This window comes from Chiloscyllium plagiosum, chromosome 3 (assembly GCF_004010195.1).
Source record: "Chiloscyllium plagiosum isolate BGI_BamShark_2017 chromosome 3, ASM401019v2, whole genome shotgun sequence".
Classification (NCBI taxonomy): Eukaryota; Metazoa; Chordata; class Chondrichthyes; order Orectolobiformes; family Hemiscylliidae; genus Chiloscyllium; species Chiloscyllium plagiosum.
In genome coordinates this window covers 72,786,689-72,800,451 of record NC_057712.1, presented here as the reverse complement: position 1 = coordinate 72,800,451, position 13,763 = coordinate 72,786,689, and the positions used below count along the sequence as shown (strand labels likewise).

The window sequence follows — 13,763 nt, the reverse complement described above, 5'->3', positions numbered from 1 at the left end:
TGTCAATCTCCCTTCCCACCTATCTGCTCCACCCTTCTCTCCAACCTATCACCTTTATCCCCACCTCCATCCACCTATTGCACTCCCAGCTACCTTCTCCCAGGCTCAACCCCGCCTATTTATCTCTCCACCCCAGAGGCTCCCAGCCTCATTCCTATTGAAGAGCTTTTGCCAAAACGTCAATTTTCCTGCTCCCCGGATGCTACCTGACCTGCTGTGCTTTTCCAGCACCATTCTAATCCTAAGTCATTCAACACCCTGCCAATCTCACATGAACAAATTCACATCCCTAAACCAGTGAAGTTTCAGACATATTCACTCAACCAGACCAATACTTAGAAATAAACAAATATTCCAAAATAGAAACAGGCCATTTACTCACCATGCTTCCTAGTGCTATCCATTCATCAATTCTTATAACCTGTTCCTGAATGTTGTATGTCACCAGTCAAGAAGATACATTCTACGTTTAATCTTGTGCTCAAAAGCAGACTGCACCCAAGTGGATGAGCACCACGTGAAATGGAGTCCTATTTAACTTTGCATTAGAGTCAATTCAAGCTCTGGACTTGCCCTACAAAATCTTAGCTTTGAGAGTGAAGAAAACGTGCTTTGCATGAACCATATAGTTTAATGCTAATCTTGTATTTTTGTTTTATCAAAATAACTTTGCTTTCATCCTAATTAACTTTCTGACTTTGCCTTCCATTTAAAAATATAACATACCAACAAAACCACCAGAAAAAGTGAAAAAAAGGTTTCGAATGGAAATAATGTACAGCTTGTCACAGCAAGCAGCAGTCGAACCGATCGGCATTAGTAATTAAGTAGTAGTGAGATAAACAGAAAAAGGAACAATTGCAGATAGGATAATATGAAGTTGGGTGGGAGGGAGTTCATTATTTTTATTCTTTCATGGAATGTGGGAGTTGTTCACTACTAATTGTTCTTGATGAGGTGAGATGCCTGGTCAATAATACACCTAGCAATATGGTGCAGGTACCACATAGTGGTGTAGTTTCAACTTAGGATAGTGAGAGACTTGGAGGGGATCTTGCAGCTGATACCTTGTTAGGTGATATAGGTCATGGGTTTAGAAGGTATCGTCAAAAGAATCTTGGTGAGTTGCTGCAGCAAAACTTTATATTTTTACATACTGGCACCACTGTGCATCAGTGATGGAGGGGGTGAATCTTTTAGTTGATGGATGCCATGTAAACCAAGCATGCTGGTTGTAATCTGGATAACATTGTAATTGAGTGTTGTAGCTGATTTCATCCAGACAAGTGGATAAAGCTCTTATCATAATTCTGTCTGGTGCCTTGTATATGACTGTTTAGCATTGAGGAGTTAGGTACGAGTTACACACTGCGCAGTTCATGACCTATGCCTGTTACAGTTCAGCTGGCCCAATTCAGTTTCTGGTCAAAAGGAACAGAATCCACCAAGACGTTGATAATGAGGGATTCAGTAATGCCATTGAATTCTGAAGGGAGAGGAATAGATTCATTCTTGCTGGAGATTGTCATTAAATGGCACTTATACATTGGAGTTGTTACTTGCCACTTATTTGATCAAACCCGAATGTTGTCCACGTACTACTATGGAGTGCTTCGGTATCCAATTTGGAAAGGGTGCTGAATGTTTCACAATATTCACAATCATCAGTGATCATCCCGAACTTGTGACTTTCGGATGGTGGAAAGATCACTAGGGAAACAGCTGAAGATGGTTGGACTTTGGGCACTACCCTGATGAAAGGAAGGAAGATTTGTGGCACAGTGGTAGTGTACCTACCTCTGAGGCAGAAGTCCTGGCTACAAGTCCCACCTACTCCAGAGATGTATCTCTGAATAGGCTGATGAGAAAATATGGAAGAAAGTGAGGACTACAGACACTGGAGATCAGAGCTGAGAGTGTAAGCACAGCAGTTCAGGCAGCATCTGATGAGCAGAATGTGCAGAATGTTTCAGGCATAAGCCCTTCATCAGGAATGAAGCTTGTGGGCCGGGGTGCTGAGAGATAAATGGGAAGGGGGGGGGGGGGGAGGGGGAAGGTAGCTGGAAATGCGATAGGTAGTTGTAGGTTGGGGGGGGAGGCAAGGTGATAGATCGGAGAGGAGGGTGGAGCAGATAATTGGGAAAGACAATGGACAGGTCAAGAGGGCTATGTCAAGTTGGAGGTTTGGGACTGGGATAAGGTGGGGGGAGGGGAAATGAGGAAACTGGTGAAATCTACATTGATCCCGTGTGGTTGCAGGGTCCCAAGGTAGAAGATGAAGTGTTCTTCCTATAGGTGACGGGTGATGAGGGTTTGGTGATGCAGGAGGCCCAGGACCTGCACGTCCTTGGTAGAATGGGAGGGGGAGTTGAAGTGTTCAGCCACCAGACAGTGGGGTTGGTTGGTGCGGGTGTCCCAGAGATGTTCTCTGAAACAATCCACAAATTGGTGTCCGGTCTCCCTGACGTACAGGAGACCACTTCGGGTGCAGTGGATATAGTAGATGACATTTGTGGAGGTACAGGTAAATTTCTGTTGGATGTGGAAGTCTGATCCTTCCACATCCGGACATGCAGCATCAAAGCAGGAAAATCGACATTTCGGGCAAAAGCCCTTCATCAGGAATGGTCAGCCATGATAATGATGAATGGTGAAGCAGGCTCGAAAGACTGAACGACCTCATCCTGTTCCTATCTTCTACGTTTCTATGTTAAGTATCATTCCAAACAATGGGAGAAAGTGAGGAATGCAGATGCTGGAGATCAGAGTTGAGAATGTGGTGCTGGAAAAGCACAGCAGATCAGGCAGCATCCAAGAAGCAGGAGAATAGACATTTTGGGCAGATGCCTTTCATCAGGGGCTTGACGAAGGGCTTATGCCGTAAACATCAATTTTCCTGCTCCTCGGAAGCTGCCTGACCTGCTGTGCATTTCCAGCATCACATACTCGACTCATTCCAAACAATGGACAGTTTTTCCAATTCCTACTGACTAAAGTTTTTGACACTTGGTCAAATGCTGTCCTGATGTCAAGGGCAGACAGTCACATTTCAAATCTTGAGTTTAATTACTTTGTTTATGAATTATCAAGGTTGTAATGAAATCAGGAACCAATAGGGCTTGGTCAAACACAAACTGAGTATCAATGATCAGGATATTACTGTGTTGATTATTGTGAAGTCGCTGATGTGACAATAATTGGCTAGGAAGGATTTGGCCTGTTTTGTGTCAGTAGGATGTATCTGGCCAATGTTCGATGCTGCTGGATAGGTGCCATTGTTGTAGCTATACTGGGACAGGTTGGCGAGAGATGCTGTTAGTTTTGTGGCACAAGTCTTCAATACTATTTCTGTAATGTCATCAGAGCCATATACTTTGCAGTTTTCAGGGCTTTCAATGGTTCGAGTGGATTGAATGCTTGAAGATTGGTATCTGCGATGTTGGATGCTCAGAAAGCAGCAGAGCTTTGATCTTATCTGTTCACTTGAAGATTGTTTAGCTCTCTGCATATGATGCATAGATCTCAAGCATCTGTTTCTATATTGTAAAATGTATCAATCTTTTTGTTTCCACTGAGTGAATTAACTTTTGTGCAAAAATTCGCAAGGAAAGAGATTCCTGCCTTGGTCTATAGTTTTCCTTTGAATACTTATGTTTAAATTTTCTAATCTAATGATCTACTCCGCCTCTGCAATGGTTGGATTTAGATACTGGAGAATTTTGCAGGGTCATTGCACCAGGGAGAGCAGATAAAAGGTACAAAAAGTATTGCACAAGAATAGCAAAATGACAGACAGTGGGACAGGTTCAAATAGAGATACAAGAAGAAACTAAGATTATTCTCGGTGAAAGTCCAGCATGGTGTAAGTTTTCAGATAAGGACACAGACACCTGCTTCCATTATTGCACTCAAATCACTACTGTGGAATCATTTTATTGATTTTGAATGTTATTCAATCTCAAAACAGACTAGAAATGACTGAGATATGCCAAAATCAATACTGACATTTCATTTTGCAATACCTACAGAAAGGCAGGATTTCAAAGTAATTTTTCACTCAACATTCATTTTGTGGGAATAGTAATGCACAGTCACAAGACTGTTAACATTGAACCCTTTCAAAAATAAGGATAACAAAAGCAAAGGTTAAAACATTGTTGAGCAATATTGTATGCAGAGTAACAAATATATACTAATCTGAATAATGGGCTTAGATAACCTCAGGAGAATGTGAGGACTGCAGATGCTGGAGATCAGAGCTGAAAAATGTGTTGCTGGAAAAGTGCAGCAGGTCAGGCAGCATGTAAGGAGCAGGAGAATCGACGTTTTGGGCATAAGAAGGGCTTATGCCCAAAACGTCAATTCTCCTGCTCCTTTGATGTTAGATAACCTCAGGACCCACAGTGATTTATGGCTATTAGCTAAAGCTCTTGATGAGACCGCTGCCTGCTAATAATTCTTGAACATTATCATTTATGTGGTCACTGTAGTCTGTTATTTTTCTCTACGTTGTTGGAAGTGCAAACTTTTGAATGAGACACTATCCAATGTACATCAAATACACTAGTCAACGAATAGGGAGATCTTGTGTCACACTGAACAATATCCCCTTCTCATTAACATAATCAAAACTAAACCAAAACCTAGCTGATTATTCATCTCACTCACTGTTTATTGAGCCCAGCTGTGTGCAACTGACTGCCGTGAACTGTACACCAGAAGTGGTGTACTTCTTTTATTGCAAAGTCCTCTGAGGTATTGAGAGTCCTGTGTTAGTGTGCAGGTGTGGGATCTCCATCTGAACCTGCCCCAGTGCCTGTCATTTTACCGTTCTGTCCCTTACTAGTATGGTGTCTTGTGGTTGTTTGCTCTTCCACACGCATTCGGGTGAATGTGAACTTTAAAAACTGCTTGGATGTCAAATTTTTGTTCTGAGTGTGATACTGGATGACAACTCAGGGCAAGGTGACCCTGGAAAAACTGAGCAGAGCAACAGCAGGTGGACTGGTGAAAGGCCTACAGGTAGATGTCAAGTCACAGGCAGCAGTGAACTAAAGTGATGTTCTGTATGCTCTACTAAACAAAGTTAAAAATCACAACACCAGGTTATAGTCCAGGTTTATTTGGAAGCATCAGCTTTTGGAGTGCCACTCCTTCTTGAAGTGGTTGTGCAGCAAGAAAAGCACAAGACACAGAATTTATGGCAAAAGTTTACAGTGTCTTGCAAGTAAAATGATATATTTAGCAAAGCTTGATTGTTGTTAAGTCTTTCATGTTTTAGAACGGGTTACAGGTTTCGGTTCATTAATATGCAAACCCCAGAACTTCTTTTAAGTCACATTCTCAAGATAAATTAAGGTTTTATTAAAAAATGGTGACAGCTTAGACCATGTATTAAAGGTGTGAGGTCAGAGTCTGTCTGTATATCAATTTTGACTCAGACTAATTTTAAATCCAAAGTGAATTTACAAAATATTATATGGATTGACTGTCTGCATTGACTGCCTACTGGTTACCTACACAACTTGTGGATGCAGTGCCAATCGAGTTGGCTGCTTTGTCTTGGATGGTGTCAAGCTTCTGGAGTGTTGTTGGAGCTGACTCATCCAGGCAAGAGGGGAGTATTTCATCACACACCTGACTTGTGCCTTGTAGATGATGGACAGATTTTGAGGAGTCAGGAGGTGAGTTACTCGTCGCAGTGCTACCAGCCTCTGACCTGCTCTTGTAGCCACTGTGTTTATGTGGTGAGTCCAGTGAGTTTCTGATCAATTATAAACCCCAGTATGTTGATAGTGTGGGATTCAGTGATGGTGACACCGTTGAATGTCAAGGGGCTGTGGTTAGATCGTCTCTTATTATGATGGTCATTGCCTGGCATTTGCATGACGCAAATGTTACTTGCCACTTGTCAGCCCAAGCTGTTGTCCAGATCTTGTTGCAATTGGACATGGACTGTTTCGGTGTCTGAGGAGTTGCGAATGGTGCTGAACATTCTGCAGTAATCAGCAAACTTCCCCACTACTGATCTTATGATGGCGGGAATGTCATTGATGAAACAGCTGAAGGTGGTTGGGCCTAGGACACTACCCTGAGGAACTCCTGCAGAGATGTCTTAGAGTTGAGCTGAACTCCAATAACCACAATCATCTTCCTATGTGCCAGGTATAACATCAACCAGCGGACAGTTTGCCCCTGATGCCCATTAATTTCAGTTTTGCCAGGGCTCCTCGATTCCACACTTGGTTGAATGCATCGTTGAAGTCAAGGGCTGTCACTCTCACCTCACCTCTGGAATTCAGCTCTTTTGACCATGTTTGAATCAAGGTTGTAAAGAGGTCAGGATCTGAGTGGCCCTGGCAGAATCCAAACTGGGCGTCAGTGAGCAGTTTATTACTGAGCAGGTTGATAGGACTGTTGATGACAACGTCCATCACTTTACTGATGATCGATAATAGACTGATGGGCTGATAATTGGCCTGGTTAGATTTGTGGAGAAAGTGAGGACTGCAGATGCTGGAGATCAGAGCTGAAAATGTGTTGCTGGAAAAGCGCAGCAGGTCAGGCAGCATCCAAGGAGCAGGAGAATCGACGTTTCGGGCATAAGCCCTTCTTCAGGAATCTGAAGCCTGAAGAAGGGCTTATGCCCGAAACGTCGATTCTCCTGCTCCTTGGATGCTGCCTGACCTGCTGCGCTTTTCCAGCAACACATTTTCAGCTCTGGTTAGATTTGTCCTGTTTTTTATGTACAAGATATGCTGGGGCAATTTCCACATTGTCAGTTAGATATCAATGTTGTAACTGTGTTGGCTAGGGGAGCAGCAAGTTCTGGAGCGCATATCTTCGGTGCTATTGCTGGAGGGTTGTCAGGGCCCCGAGCCTTTGCAGTATTCAGTATCTCCAACCGTTTCTTGATATCATATGGAGTGAATCGAATTGGCTGAAGACTAGTATCTGTAATACTGGGGACCACGTGAGGAGGCTGCGATGGATCATCCGCTCGACACCTCTGATACACGACTGCTGCAAAAGCTTCAGCCTTCTCTTTTGCACTGATGTGGTCAGCACTTGCGTAATTGAGGGTGGAGATATTCGTGGAGCCTCCTCCTCCAGTGAGCTTTTTAATTGTCACCACCATTCACGACTGGAAGTGGCAGGACTACAGAGCTCAGATCTGATCAGTCAGTTGTGGGATTGCTTAACTCTGTTGATCACCTGCTACTTATGCTATTTGGTATGCAAGTAATCCTGTTTGGTCGCTTCACTAGGTTGACACCTCATCTTCTGGTATGTCTGGTACTGATCCTGGCATGCCCTCTTGTACTCTCCACTGAACCTGGGTCGATCTCCTGATTTGATGATAATGATTGAGTGGGGGAGATGCCAGGCCATGAGGACAGAGATTGTGCTGGAGTACAGTTCTGTTGCTGTTGATAGTCCACAGCACCTCATGGATGCCCAGTCTTGAGTTGCTAGACCTGTTCGAAGTCTATCCAATTTAGCACGGTGATGGTGTCACACAACACGATGGAGGGTATTCTCAATGTGAAGGCAGGACTTCACCACTATGAGTGAATAGGTGAAGGTGGAGACCAGAGAGAGAATGACACCTCCTGATTGTGACCTAGCAGTGAAATGTCCTGTAAACACTATCATGTCTCAATATAAGATAGAAATTAGGTTTAATGAAACCATTAATGAAACCAAGAGGGAAAAGGATAACATTTTTGGGGTCGGGTACATTGCCTGCAAGTGGTCCTGGAGGGTTTTAAGACCACTATAGCTGCACTTGGACATAAAACTTCAACATGGGAGCAAACACAGGGGAAGGATAAATTTTATTAATTGAGCAGGACAGGTTTTATGTTAAATGGGAAAACATTGACCTTAAAGCAACAAATCATTCTAGTTATAGAATTGCTTTGCTGGCACAATGTCTGAATAATGCTAAGTCATCCTGCAATTAATTTATAACTAGTTCTTCTTCCAAGGTCACAGTCCAAAGATGATTTAAAACAAAATTCTAAAGATTTGGTGGGTTTGCAAATTAGTTCTAACATTTTAGACATGAAATACTGTTTATCAATTCATTTTATAGAAATGAGGACATGACGCATTGAACTAGAATTTTAAGAAAGCCTCTCCACTCATGAAATTCAGCTCAACCAGCAACATAATCAATCGCCAAATGAAACACCATAATTGCCAAATAAAATGCAAATACATTTTTTTTAAAGACTCAGCGTTAGATTACCTACATTTAGTACTTCCTTTCAAACGCACTCATTTGAAGTACAATTGCAAAGGACTATATTTGAAGTGTCTCACTATTTTTTTGCCTAGTTTTAAAATGTCTGCTACTATACAGAAGTCATGCAAACATATGGTTTCCTCACCATTTCACCCCAAGTTCTCAGTACATGAAAAACTCATCCTTGTATAAAACCTCAGCTCTTTTGAAGGGAAAGTAGCATCAGTTGAACCATGCCAACATAAAAGCAAACATGTAATTAGAAACTTTAAGGTAGAGGTGGGAGCAGAGAAAGGAGGAGGAAGATTACAAAAAAGGATACAACTGAACTCGAGCCTTGTGTACTGTAAATGAACTATATTCAAAACAGCAAGAATCTAGAAAAGATCAGCAATTTTGTTCAATGAATGTGTAAATTTATTATACCAAAGCAGACAATTTTTCATCCATGACTAAATATCCTGACTAATGCAGAAGTACTTGCGCCCCAATATCTCAATTGCAGTATTTTGCTACACTAAAGGCACTATAGAAAAGTACATTTGTTATTGTTGAAAGTATACCTTTGAGAACAAGTATTGTTCTGAGCAAAGAATTGGGATGTCTTCAAAGATGAGGTCCACTTCTTGCTCTAAATGGTGCTCTGTGGGCTTTAACTGGGGTCATGTGACAATCGAAGGCTGTTAATAACCTACTGAGGTAACAGTTGATTCATGAGTCAAAAAGAATAGTCTGACACTAATATTGTAATTTGTTCTGCAGTGACAGATTGCTTCAAGAATTAAAGATCAGGATAAGTGGTAGGAGGAGCTCAGCATAAAGCAACTTCTTGATCATCCAGTGACTTTGGAAGAGTTTTTAACATGACTGTTCTGACCATTCCTCAGTACTTTGCTTTACACTGCCATCAGTGAGGAAGATGACCATGCTGTTTTTATGTAGTATTGATTGATTCTACATTTTTGCTGACATCACCTTTTCAGAGTTTTGAATATTCATGAAGACAGAGAACACTGGACAACATTGGAAATCAATTCTCAGAGTCGCAACACAAATGTGCCAATCATTACTATAATACATTTAACGGAAGGCCTGCAATATTTGAACCTGAGTAGAAGCATTGAATACTGACAACATCGGGGAGCTGGGGAATATTATTGTCCAAAGCCACATGACCTGAATGAATCCACAGGTGAACAATACATAACAGTAAGCTAGCAACATGTAGGAAATCCAACAGAAGAATCTTTTTAAATGGTGAAAGACCAGTTACCTCTGGTAGTTCAATAGAATAAAATTGCAGCGTAAGATTAAAAAGAAGTGACCTGAGTGAATAAACCTTGTAGAAGAGGAAATAGGCTAGGCACATGTACTTCCATTGCTTTTGGAAAAAAATAGACTTCAAACGTGTATACTTACGTTGACCCCACTGACCACTGTTGGGGTTCAAGTAATTTGGATACAGTCCTTGTGGTTTATCCAAACGATTCAAAACTTTCCGAATGTTCATCATCTGTCAAAAAAGGAGGAATTATTGCATTTTGCACTTCTAAATTGATAGAATTACCTATGAACAATAAAAACAGATTCAACTTGAAAACTAAACTGAAAAAAATTAAAAGGCAGTGTTCCAGAACCTAATTTATCTTTTAATAAATTTCAAATATTCTCTCTCCTCCCATTACAGCTCAATACTTCTTTTTGTTCCCTCAAGCACCGTTGAAACAATTTTTTATTTTATTTTACATAAAATTAGAGAATTTGCACTTGTGAAACAAAAATATGAGTCAAAAAGAATGTTTTGTCTGTGTAATTCAAAGGCAAAGTTTTCAGTTGAGGTTGGCATTGTGTTCTTAGGTGGTGTTGTGGCCTGATTTACTATATTTAAGCTTTGTTGAAAGGAGACAAGAAATTAGAGCTCTTTGTATTGCACTCATCAGGACAAAGATGTGAATGTAGAGTTGTTACGGGTCATACAGCATGAATAGAAACTGCTAATTGGTCAGATCATTGTTGGCGTCGGTCTACCAAATATTTTTGAGATTGTTTCATTCAGCAGCATGTTACTGATTCAATCAGATAGCAGATTACATTAGACTTCGTTTTATGTAATGCGATAGGCTTAATTCAAGACTTCAGAGTATAGTGCCACAAGATAGCAGTGACCACAATATGATTTAATTTTACAAATAGAAACACAAACAAGAATTGCTGGGAAAACTTAGCAGGTCAGGCAGCATCTGTGCAGAGAAAGCACAGTTAATGTTTCCGGTCCAATGACCCTTCTTCAGAACTGATTGTTGCTCGGAAAAGCTGATGATGCAGGTGGGGGACAGGGTTGTAAACGATAGGTGAAGATGGAGCCCACAGAAAGAGAGAGAACAACAGCTGGACAGACAAAGGAATGGATAAAGGTCAGTCTGCAGGAATCAATAGCTGCTAATTGGGGTTGTTTTGTGGCAGCAGCCCATGTGATGACACGACCTAGTGTGTGGGGGGTTTGGGCTAAGGACATGGAAGAAGGTTCTGAGGCCCTAAAATTGTTGAACTCAATATTGAGTCCCAAAACGCTGCAGAATCCCCAGGTGCAAAATGAGGTGTTGTTCTTCCACTTTGCGCTAAACTTCCTGAAGTACAGCAGCAAGCCAGAAACAGAGTTGCTGGCGAGGGAACATGGCACTGTGTTGAAGTGACAGGCAACTGGAAGCTCAGGGTCATTCTTGCAGATAGAACGAAGGTGCTCTCCAAAACAGTTGTCCAGTCTACGTTTTGTCTCCCCAAGACATGGATGTGCTGGTATTGGACTGAGGTGGACAAGTTAAAAATCACACAACACCAGGTTACAGTCCACCAGGTTTATTTGGAAGTACGTGCTTTCGGAGCACTGCTCCTCCATTAGCTCCCTGGCGAAGGGGCTGTGCTCCAAATGCTTGTACTTCCAAATAAACCTGTCGGACTATAACCTGGTGCTGTGTGATTTTTAACTTCATCTCCCCAATGCAGAGCAGAAAACATTCTAAGGCCCTCACTATCCAAAGCACCCAACAAGTCTTCCATTTGAAGCAGTGATTTACCTACAATTCACTCAATATAGCCTACTGTATTCGCTGCTCATAACGTGGTCTCCACATTGCAAACACACAACTGGAATCCACCCTCTTAGCAAACACTCACAGCAAGACTTGCAGCATAACATTGCGGCAATCCAAGAAGACCCAGGAGAAGATTTGCCCTGACCTTCCAGACCCACCTTCGTAGAAAAGAGACAGCTCTACGTTGGAGAGGATGGAGACTCTAATGGCCCAGCTCAGATACATGGATCATTGTGAGTATTATCCTTAGATTGATTGCACTAGATAAAGAGTAAATACTGTGGGAATTTGGGAAATGTTCACACTGTTTTTAGTAAGGAATATTTTGCTAATAGGAATGAGTTGTACTGCAAACAAAATTGTGCCCCTTTATCTGCCTTACCAACAAGACTGCTTGGGTAAAATATTTTTAGTATATAAACTGGTCGAAGCATGGACATTTCAGAGTACTCAGAATAGGAATAGCCCTAACATAGAGAAAAGCTCCAAAGGAAGGATCCTCTAAAGAAGTTAGCGAAAATACCTTAAGGAAAACCTAAGGAAAAAGCATTTCACCATACAAAATGAGTGGCAGATCAGATGATTATCAGAAGAAAAAAAAACGGCAGAGAATAACTGAAAGGTTAATCTGGACAAAAAAATTAGAGTATGAGAGGAAGCTGACTACAAGTGTAAAAGGGAGCAGCAAATGTTTCTATAGATACTGAAGAAGGAAAATCACAAAGTGAGTGTTGATCCTCTAAAGAGTGAGAATGGGAAGTTGATAGTACACAATAAGGGAGTGGTGGATGAAAAGAAGAAATATTTTACTTCTGACCAAACTATAAAGACCACAAAATAATTTTCTAGTAATCGGTGTAAATTAGGAGGTGGAAAGGAAGGAAGGAATTCAGTGAAACTGCAATAACAAGGCTAGTGGTAAGAAGCAAACAGAGAAAGCTGTAGGCTGACAAGTTTCCAGGACACTACTGGCTGGTGAGCTTGATGTCTATGAAGAAGGTGTCAGAATTAATTAGTAAGAAGGTTATAGCTGTGCTGTAGGAGAAACTTAAGATAATTGGGAGGATTAGCATTGTTTTGTGAAGGTTAAGAAATTTATTAGACATCTATGAAGGAGTAACATGCTATGGATAAATGGGGGCCAATAAATGTACTGCACTTGGATTACCAGGAAACATTTGATAAAGTGCCCCATCAAAGGTTATTCTGAAAAGAAAAAAGCCATGGTTGAGGTAACAAATTAACATAGATTGAGGATTGGCTCTGAAAGATGTGAGAGTATGCATACATTACTCTTTGTATGATTGACAGGATGAGATAACTGTTGGGGTTCTACATTACAATCTTAATCTTTTTCAATTGACATCAATGATGTAGATGAGGGGAATGAAGATGTGGTAGCTACATTTGATGCCAAAACAAAATAGATAGGAAAGTATGTCACAAAGAAGACATAAGGAGGTTGCAGATGGATTGAGTAAGTCAGCAAAAATCTGGCAGATGGAGCAAAATGCAAAGTTGTTCATTTTGGCAGGAAACTGAAAAAGTAGACTATTGCTTAAATAGATAATGACTGCGAAAATACAAAATCCAGAAGCACTTAGGTGCTCTTGTGTGTGATTTCCAAACAATTAATATGCAAATAAACATATAATCAGGAAAGCCAATGGAAGGCCACCCTTCATTATAAGGGGAAGGCCATTCTTCATTAAAAGTGAAGATGTTACGATTCAGTTATAACAGGGCAATGGTGAGGCCATACGTTGAATATTGTGTCCACTTTTGGTCTCCTTATTTAAGGATAGATGTAAATGCATTGGAGACAGTTCAGGAGAGATTTATTAGATTAATACCTGGAATAAATTAGTTTATTCTTATTGGAATAGGTAGCTTAGGATTGTTTCCACTGGAATTTACAAGCGTGAGAGGTGCCTAGATTGAAGCAAATTAGAGGTGCCTGAATGGCTTGACAAACAACATTTCCGATTTCATATCTGCAGTGCACTCCATATCAAGTGTGATCAAATAGCCTGTGTTTCTAAGTCCACAATTATGGGTGATTCTGCCAATGGATATTATGTTAAATAATCCAGACGATTCTAAGAATTACACCAGAAACCAATTTAAGATCAACCAGTTTGTGCTGTGATGCATTTGTGTACACTAGAAATTACATAACATAGGATTCTGTGAATTAATGTATGTAGGCAAAAGGAATTTGTACATGCACTTCACAGTTTTCATTGAAACAAAAAGATCATGGAGATGGCCAATTTTTGCGCTTTCCCTTGGCAGCACCCTGACCAGAAAGTACCTGCCTGGTGTGAGAATCAAAATTGATAGCTAACTATTCTTGAAGCTTCTCGATGTCAATGTTAGCTCAACCTACTCCCATATTGTCTAAGTAGGCATCCCTTTTC

General features: G+C 41.0%; 1 protein-coding gene across 1 annotated transcript in view; it reads right to left on the bottom strand.

Moving 5' to 3' along the window:
* man1a1 (mannosidase, alpha, class 1A, member 1) overlaps window positions 1-13,763 on the bottom strand; it is a 460,574-nt gene that overhangs the window by 36,327 nt on the left and 410,484 nt on the right. The window contains exon 7 of the mRNA XM_043684356.1: window positions 9,671-9,764. Within this exon, the coding sequence (XP_043540291.1) occupies window positions 9,671-9,764 (94 nt within the window). The remainder of the gene's footprint in view (window positions 1-9,670; window positions 9,765-13,763) is intronic.